The 27,864-nt window shown below is 37.0% G+C and overlaps 1 protein-coding gene across 3 annotated transcripts in view; it reads left to right on the top strand.

The window, feature by feature from the left end:
• The window catches only part of GOSR1 (golgi SNAP receptor complex member 1), a 46,758-nt gene extending 20,121 nt beyond the window's left edge, over positions 1 to 26,637 (top strand). For 2 of the 3 annotated variants that reach the window (XM_015065105.3, XM_015065104.3), the window contains exons 7-9: positions 14,003 to 14,032; positions 21,028 to 21,110; positions 24,662 to 26,637. In XM_015065105.3, coding sequence (XP_014920591.1) covers positions 14,003 to 14,032; positions 21,028 to 21,110; positions 24,662 to 24,786 — 238 coding nt within the window. In that variant the 3' untranslated portion in view covers positions 24,787 to 26,637. Of the gene's footprint in view, positions 1 to 14,002; positions 14,033 to 21,027; positions 21,111 to 24,621 lie in introns of all 3 variants that reach the window. The other variant, XM_053212739.1, reaches the window with a different exon arrangement.
• Positions 26,638 to 27,864: the final 1,227 nt, after the last annotated feature.

Here is a 27,864-nt window from a genome sequence, read left to right as displayed (position 1 = left end):
GTCTTGTCATTCAGGTGATCCAAAGTTGTGGTGATGAAAATATTTTCCATAAGCATTTTAAAAACAATGAAAACAGTTTCACTTTTTGTTTGTTTCGTGATTTTCAGCAGATTTCTCTGAGGTCCCACAGCTAGTAGTAAAAGCTGAGATTCAAACCCAGGTATTCTGATTGTGTTGCTTCTACAATATCGCACTGCTTCTAAACTGATTCTTACGGTATCTGTATCACAGAGTTGCTAAGATAACTCACGTAAAAAGGCTTTGCAAACTGTGAGGCTTTTCTATACAAAGCAGAAAATAATGAGAGTTAAAGCACCTGGCTCAGTCACTTGAGCATCCAACCCTTGGTTATGGCTCAGGTCATGATCCCAGGGTCACGGGATTGAGCCCCACAGTACTCAATCTGTGCTGAGCGTGGAGCCTGCTTGAGAGTCTCTGTCTTTCTCCTTCTGCCCCTCTCCTCCACTTGCACGCGCTGTCTCTCAAATGAAAAGAAAAAAAGAACATAATGAGGGTTTTAGGAGTAAGAAAAGCAAATACTAAAAGAGAAAACCTTTTATATGCACTGATAGTTTTCAGGTTTTAAATATAATTTGAAATGCTTGTGATGCTAGGATAATCTTTGTGAAATTAAATCCTAATTGTATTAATGGACCGTGATCATATTTGAAAAGTATGGGATATACGATCACCATAATTTAGTGACCTTCACAAGGAGTGGCTTTATCTCAAAAGTTTTTGGTGTAATCGTATGTACATTTATTGTTTAATAAAAAGCATAAGACTCCAATTAAATAATGGTCCGATTATAACATCTGTGAATGGGATAGTATAATAGACTCCTGGCATTCAGGATTTGACATTAGCTTTCTCAACTATATATGAAACCTAAAGGTTCATGATGTATAGTTTTGTTGAGATACAAACTTGAATGTTAGGAGCTAATGAGCAGGTGTTGAGGAAGTCACTTGGCTAACAAGTATGTATAACCTACATTTACACTTCAGTCTCACTTCTGTGTTCATATTTCTGCTTATTGTTATTTACTTGGTAACTACTATGAAATGATTTATACATGTACATGCATATACTTTTGTTTCTTTGTGAAACATCACTCCAAGGAGAAAATGCCTTTATAAAGGTAATGCTAGTGAAGTGACGCTACAAAAGTGGTGCTCATAAGTAGAAAAATGGGAGGCTTATGGAATAATAGTAGCCATAAATATGGGAATATGCAAAGATCTTGAGATATATCCCTTACCTATATTAGGGGTATTTTGTATAATAGTGAGTTGAATTTTTAATGTATGAGGACTGCTAGCATTGGATTATTTCACTATGTATCTATCATTTTATTTGTGGGATATTTTTAAATTACATGCCAAAGCTCCATTTGTCTCAGGTGGTGCAGTTGTCTGCCATGTTGAAATAGGTGACAAAGCAAATTAATAGAACCCCTGAATAATACTTTTCTTATTTTTATATTCATGTGGTAATATACAATTTTACAAAGCAAAATGACCTAGTTAGGAGCTTTTATAGAGAACTCATTTTTCTTTACTTGGAGCTGTATTGAAATCAAATCCAGGGGTGCCTGGGTGGCTCAGTCAGTTGAGCATCTGACTTTGGCTCAGGTCAGACTCACAGTTCGTGAGTTTGAGTCCCGTGTCAGACTCTACTGACAGCTCAGAGCCTGGAGCCTGCTTCAGGTTCTGTGTCTCCCTCTCTCTGCCCCTCCCCTGCTTGTGCATGCTCACTCGCTCTCTCTCTCTCACAAAAATAAATATTAAAAATAAAAATTCATCTTCAGTTGGTACATTGCTTTGTTAAACAGTAAAATTTGAGTTGGAGATGCTCTGCTGTAGTGAGGAATTTTCTCTCCCCAAATGCATGTTTGCATAATGTGACACATCCTTGGCCTGCTCACCCCCCACCGTGGAATTTATATGGATTAACTGTTAACTGATTGATACTTTATTAATCTAACAAGTTTCTGTTATTCATTTATCAAGCATTTAATGAGTGTCTCCTGTGTGCAAGGTCCTATACTAGACTCTAGGGAACCAAAGATGAATCAGACTCAGTCTCTACTCCTTGGGAATTCATTCTGGTTGGAGAAATAATAAACATAATTGTGCTATCTTGTGAAATGTTACATTTTTAAAGTATTAAATGAGGGGCGCCTGGGTGGCTTAGTCGGTTAAGCGGCCGACTTCGGCTCAGGTCATAATCTCGCGGTCCGTGAGTTCAAGCCCCGCGTCGGGCTCTGTGCTGACCGCTCAGAGCCTGGAGCCTGTTTCGGATTCTGTGTCTCCCTCTCTCTCTGCCCCTCCCCTGTTCATGCTCTGTCTCTCTCTGTCTCAAAAATAAATAAACGTTAAAAAAAAAATTAAAAGTATTAAATGAGATGACATATATGAAAAAAACTGGAAGCTTTACAAATTTGAGATATTTTTCCTCCAGTGCATAGTACAATGTCTGGTATATCTTAAATGCTTATATATTCTTGAATGAATTGATAAGAACAAAAGACCTATGAAAGCATAATATTATGGTATAAAGAAGAATTAGTTCTGCCTGGATATATAGATGAAATGGGAAAGGCTTCACAGACGATTTGACTTCTGAGCTGGACTTTAAAACATAAGCAATTTATGTTGAGAATCAGGTAAAGGGATTCCAGGCCAAGAGAGACACTATGAGACATGAAAGTGCCTTGATCTGTATCAACCACGTATCTACAGGCTTATATAGTTTACAAGATATTTATATTTACATTATCCCTTTGAGCCTTATGACAACTTCGTGTAGTGAATTCATAGAGCCAAGGTGCTTAAAGCCTTGACTAGAACCCAGGGCCTGGGGTGTAAGAGAGAGCAATTAGCCATTTTCTTCTTTTTTTTAATGTTTATTTTTATTTTTGAGAGAGGGGGTGGAGGGATGGCAGAGAGAGGGAGGGCAGAGACAGGATCCAAAGCAGGCTTTACAGCAGAGAGCCCAGTGCAGGGCTCTAACTCAGGAACCAAGAGATCGTGATCTGAGCTGAAGTCGAATGTTTAACCGAGTGAGCCACCCAGGTGCCCCTAGCCATTTTCTTCTGTATAGTTTCATAAGTGTCATGATTGCTAGTATTATTGAATTTCTGTGGTTACATTTATGGAACTGTTTTCTGAGTTATAAGTATGTGAGAGAAATATACATAAAATGAAAAGTATAGTTCCATTCTTATGTAAGCAGATTAGCTTATATTGATAAATGGAGGTTTTTTTTAGAGGCTTCAGAAACATTGGGAAATGCTTTATTATTTTTTTTTTTTTTTTGGGAAAATGTTTCTTTAATTCATAGATTTGTGATTTGGGTAGGTTTTTTTGGGATTTTCAGTCTTCTTAAACCATTTATCTAAAGAACAGACTATGGAAACTACCATCCCCACATTCTTTCTTAAGCTTTCTGTTTCTGCTATGGTTGAACACATTTGTTGACATTAAAAAAGTATTTTTTGCACCAAAATGTTTGATTAAAATAGTTTGAGAAGGGAAAAAGAAACAAAAACTTCTTCTCCATTTATATTTGATTTTCTGTTGTACATATATTGTATGTTGGATGTAATCAAGACAGTGTGGTATTGGTGAAAGAATAAATACACCAATGGAATAGAATAGAGAGTTCAAAAATTGATGCACACAAATATAATCAACTGATTTTTGATAGAGGAACAAAAATAATTCAGCGGACAAAAGAGTTTTTCAACAAAACGTGCTAGAGCAATTGGATATCCTACATGCAAACACACACACACGAATATAAACACTGTCTTTTTCCCAGAAATAATTCAAAACAGATCATAGTCCTAAACGTAAAATACAGAACTATAAAACTTCTAGAAGTTTTATAATGTAGAAAAAATCTAGATGTTACTGGGTTTGGCAGTGAGTTTTTCGATGCAACACTAAAACACCATATATGGGGGCACCTGGGTGGCTCAGTTGGTTGAACAGCCAACTTTGGCTCAGGTCATGATCTCACCATTCGTGAGTTGGAGCCCCACATAGGACTCTGCTGTCAGCTAAGAGCCTGCTGCAGATTCTGTCACCCTCTGTCTCTGCCCCTCCCCTGTGTGCGCATGCTCTCTCTCAAAAAAAAAAAAAAAAAAAAAATTAAAAATAATACCAAAAATAAAAACGCCATCTATGAAAGAAAAAACTGATAAGATGGATTTCATTGAAATTAAACACTTCTGCTTTGCCCTGCCAAAGATACTGTCAAGAAAATGAAAAGACAAGACACAGACTGAAAAAAAAATATTTGCACAACACATATTTGATGAACAACTGTTACCTAAAATATTCAAAGGACTCTTAAAACTCAACAATTAAAAAGTAAGCAAAAGATCTAACAGACACTTCATCTGAGAAGATAAGCAGATGGCAGATAAGCATATGAAAAAATGTTCAACATGATGTCATTAGGGAATAGCAAATTACAACAACGAGATACCACCATACACCTATGAAAATGGCTAAAATCCAAAACACTGACAGCACCAAATGTTGGCAAGAATGTGGAACAGAGGGAACTCTCATTGCTGGTGGGAATACAATATAGCCACTTTGGCAGCTTCCTTAAAACACTAAATATAGTCTTAGCATATGATCCAGAAATCATGCTCCTAGGTATTTTACCTAAATGAATTGAAAACTTATGTTCAAACAAAAACCTGCACACAAATGTTTATTAGCACCTTTATGCATAATTGCCAGAACTTGGATGCAACCAAGATGACCTTCAGTAAATGAACAGATAAACTGTAGTATATCTGTACAATGGAATATTATTCAGTGATACAGAAAGTAAACTTGCAAGTCCCTGAAGACATGGAGGAGCCTTAAATGCACGAAAGAAGCCAGTCTGAAAAGGCTACACACTGTATAATTCCAACTATGTGACAAAAAGCAAAACTGTAGATGGTAGAGGGGCCCCTGGATGGCTCAGTTGGTTAAGCGTCCAACTCTTGATTTCGGCTCAGGTCATGCATGATTTCATGGTTCGTGGGATCCAGCCCTGTGTTGGACTCTGTACTGACAGCACAGAGCTTTTTTGGGATACTCCCTCTCTCCCTCTTTTTCTTCCCCTTCCCCCCCCCCCAAAATAACTAAATAAGCATTAAAAGAGAATTGTACACAGCAGAAAGTTCAGCTGTTACCAGGGGTTCAGAGTGAGAAGATAGAGTAGGTGGAGCACACAGGAGGACAGTGAAACTGCTCTACATAACACTGTAAGATGGATACATGACATTATGCATTTGTTAAAACCTGTAGTACTATACAGCACAAAGAGTGAACCCTAATATAAACTATGGGTTTTATTTAACTATCAGTATTGTCTCATCAATTGTAATAAAGATACCACACTAAAAGATGTTAATAATAGGTGGGGGATGATGCATAGAGGCACTTGTACTCCAGTGTTTATAGCAGCACTCTCAACAATAGCCAAATTGTGGAAAGAGCCTAAATGTCCATCAACTGATGAATGGATAAAGAAATTGTGGTTTATATACACAATGGAGTACTATGTGGCAATGAGAAAGAACGAAATATGGCCCTTTGTAGCAACGTGGATGGAACTGGAGAGTGTGATGCTAAGTGAAATAAGCCATACAGAGAAAGACAGATACCATATGTTTTCACTCTTCGGTGGATCCTGAGAAACTTAACAGGAACCCATGGGGGAGGGGAAGAAAAAAAAAAGAGGTTAGAGTGGGAGGGAGAGAGCCAAAGCATAAGAGACTCTTAAAAACTGAGAACAAACTGAGGGTTGATGGGGGGTGGGAGGGAGGGAAGGGGAGGTGATGGGTATTGAAGAGGGCATCTTTTGGGTTGAGCACTGGGTGTTGTATGGAAACCAATCTGACAATAAATTTCATATATTAAAAAAATAATAATAATGGGGGAAATGGGTATATGGGAACTCTGTACTTTCTACTGAATACTAAAACTCTTCTAATGGAACTCTTCTAAATGGAAGAAGTGACTTTCCGGGAACTCACTGCTAATAATTTAGCTTTTACTTTTCTCTTTTTTCTCTCCCTAAATTAGAATTCAGAGTCTGTCAGATGCCTTACTTTTTGTCCTTAGGTAGCTTCATGTAAATATTTTAAAAATTACTGTGCCAAATAAGCCACACACACACACACACACACACACACTCACACAAAAGCAAGTAAAGATATTCTTGGTCAACCCAGATTGGAAAGAAATAAACCACAGTATTCATGGAAGAGGGATTACAAATAATTTCTATTTCCATCTTTGTTTTTCTGTATCTTCCAGATGTTATCTGTAAAATAAACATGTTAGCTCTAAAACAGTTTTTTTAATATAAATTTTTTTAATGTTTACTTATTTTTGAGAGAGAGAGAGAGAGAGGCAGACTGCAAACGGGGGAGGGGCAGAGAGAGAGGGAGACACAGAATCAGAAGTAGGCTACAGGCTCGGAGCGGTCAGCACAGAGCCCAACGCGGGACTCGAACCCATGAACTGTGAGATCATGACCTGAGCTGAAGTCGGACGCTCAACTGACTGAACCACCCAGGCGCCCCTGAAACAGGTTTTTGTATCCTACTGTAGCTTCATTATATTCACTTAACATGTTTTAAGAGATATTTATACAGAAATAAGACCCAGATCTTGAAGGCCTCTCTGGTTAACTATAAGTGAAAGACTACATTACTACAGTATTTGTTGTAAATGGTAGGATTAGTGGGTGACAGCCTCATCGATTGCAGTTTATAAAGGGTTCAGTTTTAAAATTGTATTTATTATGTACTTGCTTATTTTACGTATTTGTTTACTTATTTAATAGAATAAAAGAGGGTTCTAATTAGGTGTTATCTGAGTGATCTTGCCACATTCTTATTTTTGTTGGTTTAAATTGCTTTCAAATAATGTGCTTGAAATCCCATTTTCATTCCTGAAATTGGTACCATTTGCAATATGTATGTTGGAGGAAATGAATTATTTTAAAAAAGAGAATTATTTAAATGTGGCCTTAGTGATTCCTCCATACAATAATTAGTGATGAAATTTGGCTCATTGTTTTCAGCTAGTTCAAATTGGTCTTGAAAGAAACAGAAACTTGTTGCTTAATTACAGACTCAGATGGATGCCTGTGGGCTGTTATGAAGTGCTTGTTTAAGAAGGATAATTCCACTTGATTGTATATGTTATGCCCCAAAGGAAAGCAGTTTTAAATTTGACTTTTACTAGATTATGCCATCTTTATGGAGCCATTCTGTTGTTAAATGGGTATCCACACTATCCAGGATGCTCTTAGTGCATGATGTTTAGTCAGTGGAGGGCTTAGCTAATTAAGGACTTTGAGACTTTGGGCAGTCTGAGAAGAAATTTAAAAATCACTGGGCTTCCTCTGTATGTGCCACTGTATAAATGAAGGATACCATGGGGAGGGAGGACCTCCTTCCTCCACAGAATAGGATATTTGGGATTATAATTTTAGTGTTCTTTATAAGTAAAACCTATTATTAGGTTGGTTTCCTTTTTAGGGAAAGCCGGAAAACTCTTTTATTTGACTGCAGTTCAGATGATGCTGTAAAATTACCATTTTATGAAGATAAGTTGTGAATCTCAGAAATATATAATGACATGGGGCACCTGGGTGGCTCAGTCGGTTAGGCGCCCGACTTCGGCTCAGGTCATGATCTCGTGGTCGGTGAGTTCGAGCCCCGCGTCGGGCTCTGTGCTGACAGCTCAGAGCCTGGAACCTGCTTCAGATTCTGTGTCTCCCTCTCTCTGCCCCTCCCCCGTTCATGCTCTGTCTCTCTCTGTCTCAAAAATAAATAAACGTTAAAAAAATTAAAAAAAAATATATAAAATGACCTATCTCAATGAAAATAGTTTAAGAAAACCTATCATTGAAGATCTATTTTTATACAAAAAAAATATGAAGAACAAAGAATGGAGGCATGAGTATTTGCCTTGTAAGATTTTTAATTTGATTTATGTAAGTAGAATGGCCTTACTACATTTATTTTTTTTTAATTTTTTTAAATTTTATTTATTTGTGTGAGAGAGAGTGTGAGTGGGGGAGGGGCAGAGAGAGAGGGAGACACAGAATCTGAAGCAGGCTCCAGGCTCTGAGCCGTCAGCACAGAGCCCGACGTGGGGCTCAAACTCACAAACTGCGAGATCATGACCTGAGCTGAAGTCGGACACTTAACCGACTGAGCCACCCAGGCGCCCCCTTACTACATTTAAAATACAATTTCAGTTGGCCAAAATGTTACTTTTAGAAAGGATATCTTTTAAGGAACATACTTATTACATAAACCAAGGCTTATATCTGTGTGCTACAAACAACATCAAAGAATTTTCTTGCTATGTCATGATATAGAAAGTTGTTTCTTAGTGGGCATTTCAACTTCTGCAAGAACATTGTCTTTGAATAGAAAACATAATGACTTTGTTTACCAACCAAAGTCTAATAGTTAGACTAATTTATTAGCTAGTTTACTGAAATTTAGCTCTGACATCTATGGTTGAGAACAGATAGAAAAGAAATGCTAGTGTATTTTCAAATCTTGTAGAAATCAGATAACTAACATTGAAGTATATCTGGCTGATTTTCTCATGATTTGTGTGAAATGCTTAGCTTTGTATTTTTGCATTACTGTCTAGGCAGATTCAGTTGAGTTTAGTTAGAAATGTGTTTTCCACACAGTAGTTTCTCTGTTGTTATTTTTTTAACATTGCTTCACCACTGTATACTATTTAAGGTATGTACCATTATATTTAATCTAACTTAGAATTGGTACATTGGTCAACACTTCAGTTTTTAAATTTTTCACTTTTTATTTTGAGTTAATTGTAGATTCATGTGCATTTCACCCAGAGGTAGCATCTTGTAAAATTATAACACTATATATCACAACCAAGATAGTGATAAACTTGTCAGAGCTTATCCATCACCACCAGGTTTCTCCATCGCCCTTTTATTTTTTTACTATTTTTTTTTAAGTTTATTTGTTTTTTGCGAGAGAGAGAGAAAGAGAGCTGGGGAGGGGCAGAGAGAGAGAAAGAGAGAGAGAATCCTAAGCAGGCTTCACACTGTCAGCACAGAGCCTGATGCTGGGCTCCAACTCACAAACCTGTGACATCATGACCTGAACCAAAATCAAGAGTCAGACGTTTAACCGACTGAGTCTCCCAGGTGCCCCCCTATTCTCCCTTTTAAAAGCTATTTCCCTCCTGCCTCTCCCTTCCCCATTAACCCTTGGCAACAACCACTCATCTGTTTTCCATTTCTGTAATTTTGTCATTTCAAGAATGTTGTTTATACCTGGAATCATATGGTATATAACCATTTCAGATTGACTTTTTCACTCAGGATGATTCTCTGGAGTTTCGAGCAGCTTGTTGCATGTATCACTAGCACCTTTTTTGTTGTTGTTTGGTTTGGTGTTTTGTTTTGTTTTGTTTTATTGCTGAGTAGTATTCCATACTATGGATGTACCACAGTTTGTTTAACCATTCACCCATTGAAAGATTTCTGGGTTGTTTCCAGCTTTTGGCTGTTAACACACAAAAGTTTCTGTGAACATTCACGTACAAGTTTTTGTGTGAACATATTTTTTTTTCCTCGGGGATAAATGCCCAGGAGTGCAATTGCTGGGTCGTATGGTAGTTGCGTGTTTACTTTTTAACTAGTTTTAAAATTATTTTCTAGAGTGGCTACCATTTTACATTCCTGCTAATGTGTGAATGATCTAGTTTCTCCGTATCCTCACCTGTATTTGGTGGTGTCAGTTACTTGCACAACAGTGTGAATGTACTAAATGCCACTAAATTGTACACTTTATAATGGTTAATTTTATGTTACATGATTTCATTTCAGTATTTTAAAAACTCAGCTCTTAGATATCCACCTCAAGTGCTACTTATGAGATCTAAATGAGAAAAAAACAATCAGTTGGACATATCTGTGTGGGACTATTTCTGGGCACTTTTCTGTTCCACTGATCTCTGTGTCTGTCCCTCGACCAGTAACACAGTCTTTTTTCCACCCAGTCTTGATTACTGTAGATATGTAATAAGTCTTGAAATTGGGTAAACTGACTTTCATTTATTCTTTTTTCAGAATCGCTTTAGTTATTCTAATTCTTTTGGCTTTCTTATATATTTTGCAGTGATCTTATCTATATCTAGGAATTGTGTTAAATTTGTAAATCAGTTTGAGAATTGGCATCTTTACTTTGTTGAGTCTTCCAATCCCTGAATGTGATGTGTCTCTCCATTTATTTAGATCTTCTTTGATTACTTTCATCAGCATTTTGTAATTGTCCTATACAAGTCCTATACAGGTTTTGTTAGATTTACATCTATGTTTTTCTTCTTTGAACAGTTATAAATGGCATTGTCTTTTTAGGTTTGGGGTCCACATGTTTTTTCCTAGTACATAGAAATACAGTTGATTTTTGCATGTTTGTAATGCAACTTTGCTGAACTGACTTACTCTAGTTTTTATTTTTTTATTTAAAAAATTTTTAATGTTTATTTTTGAGAGAGAGAGAGACAGAGACAGAGACAGAGTGTGGGTGGGAGAGGGGCAGAGAAAGGGAGACACAAAACCCGAAGCAGACTCCAGGCTCTGAGCTGTCCGCACAGAGCTCAACGCGAGGCTTGCACTCGTGAACTGCGAGATCATGACTTGAGCCGAAGTTGGACACTTAACTGACTGAGCCACCCAGACGCCCCTAGGAGTTTTTATATAGTTTATTTGGGATTTTCTGTGTAGGCAGTCTTGTCATCTGCAAATAAAGATAATTTTATTTCTTCCTTTCCAATTGTATGTCTTTTATTTCCTTTTCTTGCTTTATTGCATGCCTAGAACTTCCAGCACTATTTTTGAATAAGAGTGGTGAGAATGGGCTTCCTTGCCCTGTCCCAGGTCTTAGGGAGAAATGTTCAGTCTTTCACTGTTAAGTATAATGCTAGCTATAAGTTTTTGTAGATACTCTATCAAGTTGAGGAAATATCCCTCTATTCTTATTTTTCCGAGAATTTTCCTCATGAATAGGTGTTATATTTTGTCAAATGCTTTTTAGCCTGTTCATATATGGTGAGTTACATTGATTGATTTTTGAATAATTTTTTAAAGTTTTTGTTTAAATTCCAGTTAGTTAACATACAGTGTAATATTAGTTTCAAGTATTACAATATAGTGATCCAGCACTTCGATACAACACCCAATGCTCCCCATCGCCTATTTAACCTGACCTCCTACCCATCTTCTTCTGGTAACCATCAGTCTGTTTTCTATAGTTAAGAGTCTGTTTCTTGGTTTGCCTCTCTCTTTTTTTCCCCTTTATTCATTTGTTTCATAAATTCCACATATAAGTGAGGTCATTTGGTATTTGTCTTTCTCTGACTTATTTCACTCAACATAATACTCTGTCTAGCTCCATCAGTGTTGTTGCAAATGGCAGGATTTCATTCTTTTTTTACAGATGAGTAGTATTCCATTGTGAGTGTGTGTGTGTGTGTATGTATATATAATATATATATAATAATGTATATATATTATTAAAGAAACTACCCTTTCCCTATTGTATATTCTTGGCTCCTTTATCATAAATTAACTATCTATGCATGGGTTTATTTCTGGGCTTTCTTTTCTATTGATCTATGTCTGTTTTTATGGTAGTACCATACTATTTTAATTTCTATAGCTTTGTAATATAGTTTGGAATCCGGGAGCATGGTACTTCCAACTTAGTTCTTCTTTCTCAAGATTGTTTTGGTTATTCAGAGTCCTTTATGATTCCTTATACATCTTAGGATTGTTTGTTTCATTTCTGTAAAAAAAAAAAAATGCCACTGGAATTTTGATAGGAATTACATTGAATCTACATATTGCTTTGGACAGTATGGACATTGTAATGGTATTAATTCTTCCAATCCATGAGCATGGAATATCTTTCCATTTATTTGTGTCTTCTTCAGTGTTTTTTATTAATGTCTTGTCATTTTCAATATATAAGTCACCTCCTTGGTAAAATATATTCCTAGGTACTTTATTCTTTTTTATGCAATTATAAATGGGATTGTTTTCTTAATTTCTCTGATAGTTCATTATTAGTGTATAGAAACAACCAATTTTGAGTTATGAGTTTTATATTCTGCAGCTTTCTGAATTCATTCTAAAGTTTTTTGATGGAGTTTTTAGGGTTTTCTATATGTAATATAGATATAATTATAGATATATATATTTCTATGTATAATATTCAAATTTGGATACCTTTTATTTCTTTCTCTTGCCCAATTGCTCTGGTTAGGACTTCTAAAACTATTGAATAAAAGTGGCAAGAGTTGGCATCCTTGTTTCTGATCTTAGAGGAAAAGCTTTTAGCTTTTCATCATAAATTATACTAGTTGTGGGCTTGCCATGTACATAACATTTATTATGTTGTGGTACATTTCCTCTGTACATGCTTTGTTGAGAGTTTTTATGATAAATGGATGTTGACTTTTGTCAGATGCTTTTTCTGCATCTGTTGCGATGATTATGTGATTTTCATCCTTCATTTTGTTAGGGTGGTGTATTCCATTGACTGATTGTAAATGTTGAACCATCTTTGCATCCCTGGAATAAATCCCACTTAATCATCATGTATGATCCTTTTATTATTATTATTGTTATTATTATTATTATTTTAAAGTTTATTTACTTATTTTGAGAGAGAGTGTGTGAACAGGGAAGAGACAGGGAAAAAAGAGAGAGAGAGAATACCAAACAGGCTCCATATTGTGAGCACAGAGCCCGACACAGTGCTTAGTCTTGCGAACTGTGAGATCATGACCTGAGCCAAAACCAAGAGTTGGATGCTTAACTGACTGAGCCACCCAGGTGCCCCTTTTATGGTATTTTTAAAGCTCATCTTTGTCACCTAGTTCATGCAGTAACTTAGGTTTCCTATTATGAAACCTCAAGTTATTTTATACAGTGAACCTAGAAATTCTTTTGTATAGAAGCAGTTGGAAGAAAATATGCAAATATTGAGTTGAGAACCTACTGTGCACCTTGCATGTGCTGCGCAGATGCAGATGTTTAGGAGTTAGTTTTCCCACTTTCTGCTGTAAAGCAGCACCTTTATACCAGTTTAAATACCTATAAATTCCTCCCTAAAATAGAGTTGTTTGTTTCCAAGGTCTGATGCATAAAGGCAAACATTGTACAGATCAAAGGTGCATTTAGTATCTTTATTCAGATTCTTGAATTGTAAATTTTGTAAGCTGAAATTTGGTTTCGTTTCCAAAACAAAAAACTATTTCCCCAAAATGGAAGGAACTTTAAGGTGTAAATAATTACTTCTTATAGGCATCAGAACTATATTTCCTTATCCTGCCTCAACAAGTTGGTTGTAATTCTTAAGTTTTGAATAGATGGTGGTGACAAGTTTGAGCTATCTAGATTAAAGAAGTTTCATGTCTTTATGCGGTCATTAAAACTGTTCTGTCTTAGGTGCCTGGGCAGTTCAGTCGGCTAAGCATCTGACTTCGGCTCAGGTCATGATCTCATGGTTTGTGGGTTTGAGCCCCACATTGGGCTCTGTACTGACAGGTCAGAGCCTGAAGCCTGCTTTGGATTCTCTGTCTCCCTCTCTCAGTCCCTGCCCCGCTTGCACTCTGTCTGTCTGTCTCTCTCAAAAATAAATATTTTTTTAAAAAACCCTGTTCTGTCTTTAGTCATCAAGTATCTCTGTGAAAGAAATAGATTTAAGCTAACAAAAGTAAGATGAAAATTATATATGTGGATAAATTAAATTTATTTCGGGGACCAGAATATACTCCAGATGCTTTCAAAAGTCTGGGTATTCTGTTTGTATAAATGTCTGAAAAATTATTCTCTAAAGTGTAGAAAAATTAAGTACAAGTTTTAAAGTGCTTTAATAATTCCAGAATTTTAATTTCCATTTTATTTGCAGCTCAGATCGTCTGATAGAAGAGACAATAAGGTAGGAAAAAAAATTTGTTTTACTGTATTGTTTTTTGTTTGTTTGCAACATAAGTGAACAGATCAGGTTAACCCTGTAACTAGGGATAAAGTTCACTTGTCATCCTTAGAGATGGGAATTTCACTAGATTGTGATGAATTTTTACTGTGTCTTTCACTTATAAGAGACATTTGAAGCACAAAATATTTGTTTCAAGAATTAGTGGAATTAAGCTGACTTACCAAGGTTAATTTTTCTGATTAATTCATACTCAGTACTTTCAGCTTCAGTCTTTTTATTCTTTTTTTTTTTTTTTAAAGGAAAACCATCTTAGACATGTGATTTGGTGTATATATCATTTATGTAGATTGGGTTTCAGTCACAGCAGCTGTGGAAAATGTGCTGCAGTAATATTTAGTATTATCTGTAATAACACTGAAGTAGTTTATTGCTTAAGATAAGGGACAATTATGTTGGTTTGAACTACTTAATTCTCTAGGTGTGGTGAATTTTTAGATACTATCTTATGAAGGTAAAAAAGTAAATGAACCAGCTACAGTTAGAATTCAGCAATGTCTAAAGCATTTTTTGGGAAAGGTGTGATGAAGTACATGGAAACAACAACAAACATGTACTCTTACTGTAGGCCTTGGTATTGTTTCAAATGCTTTACATGCTTTATTTTATTTAATTTCTTTAATGACCCATGAAATAAATACTGTCCAAAACAAAAAAGAAATTAAGGTAAGTAATTTGCTTGTGGTGACATGATTGATAAATTGTGTTCAGGATTCAAATGCTCAAACCTGAATCTCTATAATTCTAGGACCAGAGCTCTATCTAAGCTACTACTGTATTTCCCACCTTGTAGAAAGTGTACAAGCTTCGGAGTGTGATTTGGTTTGTGCTACTTATTAGATATCTGTTCTTGGTTAAGTTACTTGGAGTCTTCATTTTCTTATGTGTTCAAAAACCGGGATTGATGATCATACCTCCCTAAAAAATTGTTGTGAACATGAAAGATAATGAGTAAAATGCCTAATACAATGTGTGAATGATACTAGGTAATCTGTCAGTGGTAGCTTTGTCAGGAACGCCTGGGTGGCTCAGTCGGTTGAGCATTCGACCCTTGATTTTGGCTCAGGTCATGATATTTCAGATTTCAGGAAAATTCCAGTAGTACAAAGAATTCCCATATACGCTTCACCTGGATTCCCCACACGTTAACAGTTTGCCACATTTGCTTTTTCACTTTTCGTTTTTTGAACTACCTGAAAATAAATTGCAGACATGATGCCTCTCTACCACTAAATATTTCATTGTTCACATTTTAAGTATGCATTTATATTGATACAGGCTCATGGATTCTTATTTTATTTAGTAGATTATAATGTTTCTATCATTATTTAATAAATTATAATCTCTTATAATAATGTGTAGTTATCATATCTGGGGATTTTGTTTAAACTGCATGCATTGGGTTGTCCATCTGGGCAAAGGTTTTGCAAAATTGCCTAATTGTCAACTGAAATATTTTCCTTGTGACTCCTTCCCTTTCAACAGCACATAAACTAAGATAGCATTTGCTAAGGACTTAAACTTTCTCTATAATCCTTTTCCTTTTTTCTTCCTTTTTTCCCCTCCTCTTTCTGCCTGATCTTCTTTGGGCCAGGCTGTCTTAATTAAGCTTTTCAATTCAAAGCTGGCCTATTTAAGGGCTGGTAATATGAGTATAAAAAATTTGGAGTACTTCCTAGTATAGGAACATTTGAGAACCATTGAATCACTGCTACTGTTATTTTGCTAGGTAAAAGCAAAATAATATAATTATAAGGTCTTTTATTTCACTATTTCCCTTTATTTCAAAATCTGGTAGATATCACAAGTAAAATTTTATTGATTCTAAAGCTAGTTATGATTACTTATAGGTAATATAAAATTTAAGTGTCAGATAATTGTTTTTGCATATTCTATATGTAACAATTTACTTTTTACTCTTAGAGATAAAAATAGATTTTAAGAATATGTACACAACTGAATATAGACTCTGGCATCACTTAATTGAAAAGAACTGATATTTTTAATACTAACTTATTCTTAGGCTTTAAATGTATAACTGATATTGTCTGTTGTTGAAAAAATAAGTGTCTGAGTTTAGTTCACACAACAGGTAAGAAAGTTCCAGTAAGCACATCAATGATTTATCATTTTAAAAGCATTATATATTATTTGGAGCTTGTTTTGCCTCTGAGTATTTGACCCTTGAAATAACAACAGTCTAGATTTCACTCAGCTTGACTCCAGATGATGCAGTGAGATGGGAAAGTATGTCTAGATATACTTTGTGTGGTACTGGCAATCATGCATATTCACCAAGATAATAACATAATGTATGATGATAATATCCATTCTCTAAGGAATACAAAGTGCTTTGTGGAAATTATTTTTTAATCTTCTTTATCTACTTCTGAGTCAGAGTGCATGGGAGATAGTGATAGTCCCAGTGTAAAAAAACAGGCATATATGATTCAAAGATTGCTTTCAGATGCTCAGCCTAGCTTTAAATGAAATTGTGTTACTTTATATAAGACCATAATACCTGTTTTAAAGTACTTTATAAATTTATATTAAAACAATCACATTTTAGGGGCACCTGGGTGGCTCAGTTGGTTGAGCATCCGACCCTTGATTTTGACTCAGGTCCTGATCCCAGGGTCATGGGATCAAGCCCCATGCTGGGTTCTGTGCTGAGTGTGGAGCCTGCTTAAGATTCTCCCTCTCTCTCCCTCTGCCCCTCTCCCTCGCTGGCATGCATGCTCTCTCTCTCTCTCTCTCTCTAAAACAAAATATAGAAAAAATAAAACAGGGGCACCTGGGTGGCTCAGTTGGTTAAGTGTCTGACTCGATTTTGGCTCAGATTCATGGTTCATGAAATTGAGCCCTGTATCCAGCTCTACACTAACAGCACAGAGCCTCCTTGGGATTCTCTCTCCCCCTGTCTCTTTGCCCCTCCCTCCCTCTCTCAAAATAAATAAACATTAAAATAAATAAATAATTTTTAAAGCCTCATTTTAAATACCTTATATTCTATCATAGACATACACTTAAGGGAAAAATTATGAATAAGAACTAATGATGCAGGGGCACATGGATGGCTCAGTTAGTTAAGCATCTGCCTTGGGCTAAAGTCATTATCTCATGGTCCATGGGCTCAAGCACCACATCGGGCTCTGCACTGACAGCACATACCTGCTTAGGATTCTCTCTCTCTCCCTCTCTTTGCCCCTCCCTGACTAGTGCTTCCTTTTCCTCTCAAGACAAATAAATAAACTTAGAAAAAAAAGCTAATGATGCAAAGGACGTTGTTATTTTGGACTCTTCTTGTGTTCTTTTCTTTCTTTGGATCTAAAATTCAGTGTAAAGTTAACATTGTCTGCTTCCTTCTATTTTAATCTTGACTGGTTGTTCTCTAGACCTGCCATCCTGCACTGGTCCTGCGATGCTCTATCCCCATTACCTTAAAATGACCTCCATTTTTTCTTTAATGTTTATTTATTTATGAGAGAGAGCGGGAAAGAGAGAGAATCCCAAGCAGGCTCCACACTGTCAGTGCAGAGCCCGACTTGGCGGCTTAAACCCACCAACCATGAGATCATGACCTGAGCCAAAATCAAGAGTCGGATGCTTAACGGACTGAGCCACCCAGACACCTCAGTGACCTCCTTTATTGGATCACTTATTTCTTGGATTTGGTGTCTTCCATAAACTCTTAGTTTATTCCCTCATTATGCTGGACCACGTTCTTCAGTGGTTTCCTGAGAAAGAACAGGAGGTACAACTTTTGGACTTTTCACATCTATTCTTGATTCATTGTTTAGCTAAGTTAGGAATAATTTTGAAATTTTTGATGACATTGTTTCCAGTATTGTTTTTAAGTTCACTGCCAGTTAAGATTTCTGTTCCTTTGTATGTGATGAGCCTTTTTCCTCTGGAAGCTTTTAGGATTATCCCTTTTTCCCTATGCTTTTGGTGTTTTTTAACCTTATCATGCATCTTTTCCAGTTCGTTGTACTGGCCATTGGATGAGTTCCTACAGTCTGGAAACTCCTCTTCAGTTCTGAGACATTTTCTTAAACTCTCATTTTCCCACCTCCTTCTTCACTGTTTTTGTTTTCTGTTTTTTTTTGGTTTTTTTTGGTTTTAATTTTAAAAGATAACATGTTGGGCTTTCTGTTCCTTTTTTTACCCTTTCTCTGTTTTCCACTTATCTTTTTTTCTACTTTCTGAGGGGTTTACTCAGTTTGTCCTTTCGAGATTTCTGTTACACTTTTATTTCCATTCTTTTTTTAAATTTATACCGGCTCTTTTCTCAGTGGTGGGTACACTCTTACACACACGTACACATACACACACACATATACATTTATGTCTTTCATGGGTGTGATACCTTCTTTCTCTCTCTGAAGACATTAAATATAATTCAGTTTTAGAGTTTCTTGAACTTCTGTTATTGCCTCTGTTTCCTCAGACTCACTTTTCTGTTTGCTAGTTTTTATTTGGATCTCTGTTAGAGGCTTTTCTCAAACTTGTAGTGATTCTTGATTCTTTGTTCATATTTAAGGGTGAGGCTCCAGAAAATCCAGTAATTGGAAGCTAGTTCTCTGTACATGGGTGGTGGGACTTGCCAAGTAGTAGGCCTTACAATGAATGATCAGAAAGGGACCTGGTTGTTTTGTGGGGAACTTCAAAATGTCAGGATCTTTAAGGTCTCTTTTTCTAGGTTAGATCTTCTACTGAACTGGGGGCAGTCACCTGACTGTGTTGTTCAGGGAAGATAATTTAGGGGTCTGGCAATTCCTTGCACAAATTTCCATTTTTAGCCCTATTTCACAGTTTTGCCTTCAGAGATACCTGATCCCTTTAAATCTTGATCTTTTCTAGGATCTGGGAAAAACTTTTATAAATCATGCTTAACTCCTGGCGGTACTGAGGCAAATAACTACAGTAGATTTGGCGCTGATAATGTTATTCACGTTTCTTCATCACTCAGGTGGAATTCCTGTAATTTTCTTTGTGAGATATGTATAGTTTAGAAAAGTACAGTGTTCTTATTTTAGCAATGTAAATCATTCTAAAATGTAAAAAAAAAAGTTCATCTGGTAGTGTCCCTCCATTCCTATCCCCCTAAGTAACTTGTATTCACTGACAGTTGTGTATCTTTCTAAATACGTTTCTCATTGTCATACAAACATATACAATGATGTTTTATTGCTTAAAATAAAAAAGGATTCATACTTTACACATTCTGTGGCTTCGTTAATTATTCAGTGTATCATAAACATTTCTCCAGTTTAATAGAAATAATGCCAACTTATTCTTTTTAATAGCCAAATATTATTTCATAGTTTCATTGTATCATAATCTGTTAAACCATTCCAATGTTGTTTCCATTGGGGGTGTTTTTGTTTTCTTGTCTCTTACTATTCCAAACAGCACTCTAATATATATCCTTTGATCTGTCTCCCCACACACTTCTGTTTCTTCTTTGCCTTCTCAAATCTTGAAATTTCAGTTTTGATATGTCATTTGCTTAGAGTACTCCTAGCATTTTCCTCCAATAGGATACCTGGTCTTGGCTGTTCAAGAGTGTGTTCAGTCAGCTCCCAGATAGGTCAGGCTATTAGACCCCTAAGCAGTGGCATACTAGGTGGTAGTGGGTGCCCCAGCAGTTTTTTCTTCTTCAGGGCTGGGCATCACACCATCTGATGGACTGTCAGCTCCTGGCTCATAGGTTTCTGTGGTTGTGTGTACCACCCTTTACCAGCTACAGTTCAGTGCGTCACTGTAGCTCCTGTACACGCACGTCCATATCTTCCATTGTTGGGTTCCTTAGGGTGAATTGAAACCTAGGGCTTTGCCCCAGGCTTGAAGAAAAATCTCGTCTTCCCTGCCATCAGTTCCTTGGTTCTTCCCTTGCTTGAGAGAGTATAGCCTACCTGGCTTTCTTCCTTGGATATTTCAAAAGAATGAGGGATCTCAGATGGACCCCTCGCCATCATATCTGCCTTTGTTCATGTGTTCCTCCATGGAGGAAGTTGGACCAGCGATAGGGTCAGGAATTTGTGCTCTGATCATCATCTTCCCAGAATCTCTTCATCTCTGTTGCTTTTTTTTTTTTCAACGTTTGATATATTTTCAGAATTATTCAAGGACATTCTTTTTCCTATTGTTTTTTATGTTATCAGTATCTATAGCTCTCTCCTGTGTGTTATATATAAAAATGGGTACTGACCTATCCTCTAGGATTCTAATGCCCAGGGAGATAAGACTGTTGAAGTTAATCCTGGCATGAAAGCAAAAAGATATTAAGTGAGATTCTTTTAAACAGGACATCAGAATAGTCACATGGAAGAGACTATAGTATAGTCTGTAAGAGAAGGGACGTTCCCCCATCTCTTTGAGTCATTTAATGAATGCATAACCTTTGTCACCTGGCTTGGAAACCCAGCATAATGTTGCATGTATCTCCTAAAATCTGCCTAGATGGTTCTCAAGTGGAATTCTGGAACATAATCTTTTCATAAGTTAAGGGCTGGTTATATATGGGTATTTTGTGATGTGTTAACACTTTTGGTTCTTTTTTTATGATTATAATTTCCTACTTCTCTCTCAACAGTTTTCCTGATTAAAGATATTTTTAGTAGCTGGCCCCTTTCAAAACCATTTTAAGAAGCTTTTGTAATAGGGATTTCTCTGTTATTTCATTTGTTACTTTGGGAAAAATCACAGGAAATGGCCTACTGTCCAGAAAGACATCAGAAGATAGCAGTAGGGATGGAGTGGACATTCAGGAAAAGACAGTGGGAAGGTGACTTGGGAAATGATTTTTTTTCCTGCCTGTGCTTTTCAAGATGATGTTGCCCATCTTAGTTTTCTCTTCACTTTTAAGAATATGATGGATCTGCGCAGGATAATCTTAAATGCCGACGTAATTATCTTCTCTTTTCCCCCTTCAGCATTGCTATGGCAACAAAAGAAAATATGACTTCACAGAGAGGAATGTTGAAGTCAATTCAGAGCAAAATGAATACTTTGGCCAGTATCCTTTCTGAAAGTTTGAAATTTCTAGGTTTTTGAGGTGGGGGTGGGGGTCTGTGTGTGTGCTTTTTTGGTTTTGGTTTTGGTTTTGGTCAGGTTGCCATCATCAGTAGTGGTTGAGAGCATCAATAGTTACATATGAATATGCCTTGCATTCCTAGTCTATAGAAGTTGATACTGTTTAGTACTATTTGTAAAAGATTCTACACCAGAAGTCTGACATTAGTAGATTTAGAAAATTATAAATAGGAATTTTCAAATTATTTTACATTTTAAAAACTCCTGGGGCGCCTGGGTTGCTCAGTTGGTTAAGCACCTGACTCTTGATTTATTTCGTCTCAAGTCATGATGTCACTGTTGTGAGATCAAGCCCAGGGTCGGACTCCACACTGACAGCACGGAGCCTACTTGGGATTTTCTCTCTCCCTCGCTCTCTGCCCCTCCCCCACTCACGCTTCTCTCTCCCTCCCTCCCTCTCTCCCAAAATAAATAAATAAATGTTTTTTTATTTTTTTAAGTTTTTTAAAAATGTTTTATTATAGAGAGACAGAGCATGAGCAGAGAAGGGGCAGAGAGAGAGGGAGACACAGAATCTAAAGCAGGCTCCAGGCTCTGAACTGTCAGCACAGAGTCTGACGCGGGGCTCAAATCCACAAACCATGAGGTCATGACCTGAGCCGAAGTTGGATGCTCAACCAACTGAGCCACCCAGGCACCCCAGTAAAACTCCACAGTATATATTATTCTTACCTCAACATCATAAATTATATGCTTTTTTATTACTTCTTTCTCCAGTTTGAAGAATAAGTCAGTGTCAGATTCTTAGAGAAGGAAGGAGACAGCCATACATGTAGATGAGTTGTAACTGCTGTTAGAGTATTTTCATTGTGATTCGTTATGCACAAGCTGAACATTAGAATAGATTCTCTGCTTGTTAATTGTGACCTCTACATTTTTAATTCTTGAGTTTCCTGATTTGAATTAGGATTACTAATACTAACATGAAACCCAGTGGGGAAACTGGTAAGCCTGCTACTCTGAAACATTTTGTTTACTCTCTGAGAAGTCAAGACTTTTAGAGAAAAAGTTTCCTTCCCCAATTAGTAAGGGGAAGGGCCTAAAAAGTTGAGTACCTTCTGGTCCTAGATAATTTTTTTTTTAAGTTTATGTATTTTGAGAGAAAGAACATGAACAGGGAAAGAGCAGAGAGAGAGAGGGAGAGAGAGAATCCCAAACAGGCTGCACACTGTCAGCACAGAGCCTGACACGGCTCGAATTCATGAACAGTGAGATCATGACCTGAGCCAAAACCAAGAGTCAGCCACTGAACTGACTGAGCCACCCAGGTACCCTGGTCCTAGATAATTTAAGGTCACTTTTAGTTTGATACTTACTTCCCTAAGGAATATCCTGAAGTGTATTTTGTATTTTCCAACTTTTTGTGAATTTTGTTCCTGTTTTGTCACCCTAAGTGCAAAATAACATATCCATAATTGTTTATATTTTACATAGGGCTGTACAGTTTACAGAGTACTGTTATATACATTGTATCATCTTGCCATTACCACAAATTATAATAATTCTGGAAAAATATGTGTTCAAAAACAAAATGCGTGTGTTAGTCGAGACTCCATAGAGAGATAGTAACAGAAACCTCATTTAGACTGACTTAAGGGGGGAAAGGAGGGAATTAATTTGTTCATATTTATCTAAAATTCAGGGGTAGAATTTAACCTAAGGCATGGCTCAATTCAGGAGCTCAGATTTTATTGTTAAGAATCTGCTTTTCCTCTCTCTTTTCCCCCTACCTACTCCATCTCTTATCTTTGCTTTCCTGTGATTGGCCTCATTCTCAAAGAGGTTTTCTCCACATAGTGATAGAGATGGCTAGAAGAATCACCTTCTGCCAGTTAAAAATCCCCATGGAAAGGGGGTCTTTTCTACCAGCTGTAATAAAAGTCCCAAGAGGACTGTAGTTGCCCCAGCTTGAGTCACTAGAAGGGAATATTCTTTCTGGCCAATCCGAGTTTGTAAATATACCTGATGGCAGAGGACAAGGTCAGCCTACACTATTACATGGACTGATCTAGATTATTATAGAAGGAGAGAGAGGGGGACTTCTCTAAAGGTAATATGCCCATTATAGACAGAATTCCCTAATGCCAAAAATATTCTAAGGGGATTGTTGATTCTTTACGAAGCAAGAGAAGATTAAACATTTGTTCTATATGAGATTTGTACCTTGTAAAAGTTTTTGCCTATTATTTCATGCTGCTGCTGCTTCAGTATTTTTAAAAATTATTTCTGCAAATTTTTCTCATTAATTCAAAAAACACATTAATGCCTACAATATGTAAAGCTCTGTTCTGGATAGGGAAATTCAAGATTAGAAGATAACATGGTCCTAATCATATAATATGTAGAATATATAAGTGTACAAATAAATATAGGCCCTGCTGGGTGGTTTAATTACAGGAAAATGCAATAAAGATTCACAGAGTGGAGGTATTATTCTAGCTCTCTAGTATTGTAGGTGGTTTTTGTCAGTGATTTTCCTGACTTTGATAAAATACCTATATTAACAAAGAGGAGGCACCCGAAGGTATATTGTCAGAAATGCAAAACAGGGGCACCTGGGTGGCTCAGTTGGTCTGACTCTTGGTTTCGGCTCAGGTCATGATCTCATGGTTCATGAGTTCGAGCTGCATGTCAGGCTCCACACTGCCGGTGCAGAGCCTGCTTGAGATTCTCTCTTTGCCTCTCCCCCCCACCCCTTTCTCTTGCTCTCTCTCAAAGTAAATAAACTTTAAAAAATGCAAAACAAGTTAGGATGCACAGGCATGTGCTTTGGTCTACAACATACAAATAAGAGTATGAAGATATTTTGAAATACTAAGTAAAATATAGCTGTGACTGCTTTTTTAAACCTCTAAAATTGGAAATTTCCTATCTTTTTTTATGTTTCCTAAGTAGGACAGCTAGAACAGTGTAGCCCCCTTACCTACCATATCCTACCTACTGCTGCAAAGTAAACTAAAAAATTTAAATAATTCACCAGTGACTGATTTATTCAGACCCTAGAGTTGGATGCCACCACCTATTGCCTGATTCCAAGGGGGTTATCACCCTGTGAGGAGAGGATCAAGAACTTCAGAACTCTTCTGGCCGAACTTCTCACTTTCCTGAGAGAAGGGGTTTAGAGAGAGAAAGAGAGAGAAAGGAAAAGAGAACAGAATAGGGTGTTGTTAGCAGTGGTATTGGCTGTACTTAAACCTCCCTGCCCTGCAGAGTCCCTCTGTTCCTAAGCTCACTACCTCCCCCCCTGACCCCAAGCCTGGTTGTAATTCCTCGGTTGGTTTGGGACCTTGAGCAGTAGGATGTTCCCAGTTTGGGTATGTGTTTTTTTAAAGACTCCCTCTGTAATTTTCTTCCTCTGTATTTCTTCTCATTATTTATTGTTTCTGGACTCCACTGATCTCTATTTTTGTGACCCCTGTGACTTTTCACTAAAGAGGCTTCTTCAAATATGACCTTAATAAAGATTTCCCAAAGATCGTTTTCCTGCTGTGAACAGCCTGATCCAACGAATCAATCTTAGGAAACGGCGAGACTCCCTCATCCTGGGCGGTGTTATTGGTGTCTGTACCATCCTATTGCTGCTGTATGCTTTCCACTGATGGAACATCTCCAGGGACTCTTGACAACCACCACTTTCACACCCTGATCCGGAATAAGGAAAAATAGGAAGGAGAAGTTGATTGTCCTGATGATTAGCCTGACCAACAGGATTAATTCAAGACTGATGGTGATGGACTCTGTGATACGGTCAGGTTGAGCTGAAGCCACAGTTTTCCTGTGCTATCTTTTCTAACACACATTTCCTTCTATTTTTAGTTTAAAAAAAAAAAAAAGTTTTCAGTTGCTTTTGTCTTCCCAGGAGGTAAGTAAACCAATCAGAAACAGAGTTTCTATGCTTCAGTAATAGTGTTGAAGGCTGATAACAAGCCAGATCTTACAGCTGGACTCCAGAAAACCAGGTTTCTCTATATCCAAAGACTGTTTTCCTTTCAGCCACCAAATTGGGTTGTGAATAAAAATAGTTCTTGTCCTTTTATTTTACAGTCGTGAAGAGAAATCACAAGTCATTTCTTGATAAGCTGTGCTATAAATTTCTACTCTGTGCCCCTGTTTTGGTATTCCAGAAGAATTACATTTTTCACAGGTTCTTTGAGATGCTAACAGGTCAACTTCAACACATTTGAGGTTGTCTGAAACAGAAGACAAACACTGCAAGAAAAGCTTTTTTCTTCCTCTTTTTTTAAATTGTATGCACACTGGGATTAACTATATTGCTGGAAAAGCATTGAGAATAACAGGCTTTTTTGTCCGTCATTGTTTTGATGTTTTGTTTATTTCTTCCATTGGATTAATACTTGCTACTATGAGAAAATGCAATCTCAGTTCTACCATGGTAAAAGTAACTAATAGCCAGTGTCTGTCAGTGCCCCCAACTATTCCTCATCATGTCAGGATTAACCCTGAGTGAGGGGACTGCTCAATTTTCAGTGAGATCTGTTCAGCAAGCCACATGTAAAAAGACATTGATTGAGGGGTCACCATCCAGATTATTCCATTTGTAAATGCTCCATGATTTATGAGCAAAAGTTCAAGAAATACTGCCTAATGTACCAGGAAGTCTGTGTTTTATGAAAACCTACTCATTCCAAATCTGTTAAGCTTTCCAAACATCCAGAGAATGGTTTTACTGTTGAAGGTGCATGTGACAGAATCTATCTGTATCTGCACCTGTCTTCTACTATCATCCCTGGACGGTAACAGAATTTTAAACCACCCACCAGAATTCTTTTCAGGTTTAACCATTTCTCCATTTCTGTAAACTTACAACTTATTCACCTAAACTACCACAAATAGTTTGAAGATGTCAACATCTACACTCCTCACCAAGAAAGAAGGTTGCTCTTCACCATTGGAATGGACTCTGGTATTTATAGTATTGACCTCAGACTGTGCCACAGGGAATAAAAGGATATGAGCATGTAGTTCTTAACGATATCACAGTGCATCGGTGATGACATTCAGGTGAACTTGATACAAGAGCTGATGGCTATACTAACCCCTGGTCTGGTACAGAAACTGAGAGCTTTTTCATTCTGTTGTCAAAGTTTTATTATGTTCTGGGTATGAAAGCCATTGGATACATTTTTTTAAACTATGGGGTTTATTTTTCTAAATATGGGTTGATTGATCAGATAACTTGATTGGGGATGCCCTGAAAAGAAAGTCTAAGTTTTCCCAATGTAAATCTTAAAGGATCAGAGAAGTTCATTTACTAAATTCTCTGTTGGGAGAACAAGACTGTTCTCCCCTGACACTTTATTATCTTTGATTTTTCAAAGGGCCTTGATTGGTGGTTGTGCCTCAGCTAGAATTTATGGGACTTTCATTACTATATGGTTGGCATTTATAAAATCTGAAGTATCATAAATAAAGTTATTTATTTAATTATACTACCAGTCTTTTTTACTGGTCTGATTATTTGGTATGTTCATTAAAGCTGATTGTGTGAGAGTAAAACTAGGGGCTGAGCTGCTTGCTGCACTGAGCAAATACTTTTGATGGCTGATGAGCCTTTCCTTTAGGGTAGTGCTTAAATGAAGTAATAGAATTATGTTGGTTATTTTCTTTATGAAAATAAACTAGTTCTTCCAAGGAAGTTGATAAGGCTTGGTATAAGATGTTGTTGTCTGGTAGGTCTGACTAACCTCCCAGTGCTATATAGCCCAGAGTGAGGTGACCCAGGGCCAAATGTAGCTAGCCAGGACAGGGCTTGTCCTTTCCTCTTACGGTTCTTTCATTTGCAGAAAGAAACCCTGGAGTAAGGAAATAGAAGTGTGTCATTTACAAAAAGAGGATTTGGATCCTGTGGTAGCTGATTTGAACTCTTTCAGTTTGGTGCCATTTAACTTTTTTTTTGTTTTTTTTTTAACCAGATTGGTTTTCCACCTTTTCTTCTGTCCTTACAGACCTGTTGCCAGGCTCAGGGGCCAACAGTAAGTTGCCTGTCAGAGCTGGGAGTTCAGGAAGGAAGTTTCCTCTTAAGGGAAGTTATTCTTCCTTGGCCATTGTCATATAAGGGACCTTTTCCTTTGGGATTATTTTAGTAATAATTCAAAACTTTCCATTTCACTAAGAAGTGTGAAAAACCACAGCAACAAAAAGGACAGACCTCCCAAAGGTATACTTCTGAGATTTTGTCTTAATGTGAGCTGATGACTTTAGTTAGAAATGTTTAATTTATTACTAAAGTTCAAACCCTGATATCCCAGTGCTTCAGGTGACCTGTCCTGGCTATCTCTACAATCTTCTTAGTGTTTTCAGTGATGCTGAAGGATTCCCTGTAACCTGTATTGCTCATCCTTTATTTTTCTAATGTTAGAAAAGGGCTTTCCTTCTCCACTATTCCTCTCTCCTTTGTACCAAAATTCACTTGTACAGAGAATGCCTCTTTTTTTCCCTACTACCCAGTACTCAGATCAGGCGTGGAAGTAAAATCCTAAGAATTGGACAAGTGAAGAGAGGAAACATCACGCGGGCGCTTTTTTGTACCTGAAACCAAATATTTACTTTAGTTCTTTCCTACTGGATGCTGAGTACATCTGAATAGGAAAATGTACTTATTGAGCCTTTTCATGTAATAATGACTTTTGGCCTCTATGGAATTGAGGCACCTTGGA

The sequence above is a fragment of the Acinonyx jubatus genome, chromosome E1 (genome assembly GCF_027475565.1).
Source record: "Acinonyx jubatus isolate Ajub_Pintada_27869175 chromosome E1, VMU_Ajub_asm_v1.0, whole genome shotgun sequence".
Taxonomy (NCBI): Eukaryota; Metazoa; Chordata; class Mammalia; order Carnivora; family Felidae; genus Acinonyx; species Acinonyx jubatus.
The sequence above is the reverse complement of the archived record's forward strand: the minus strand, read 5'-3'. Positions and strand labels throughout refer to the sequence as shown.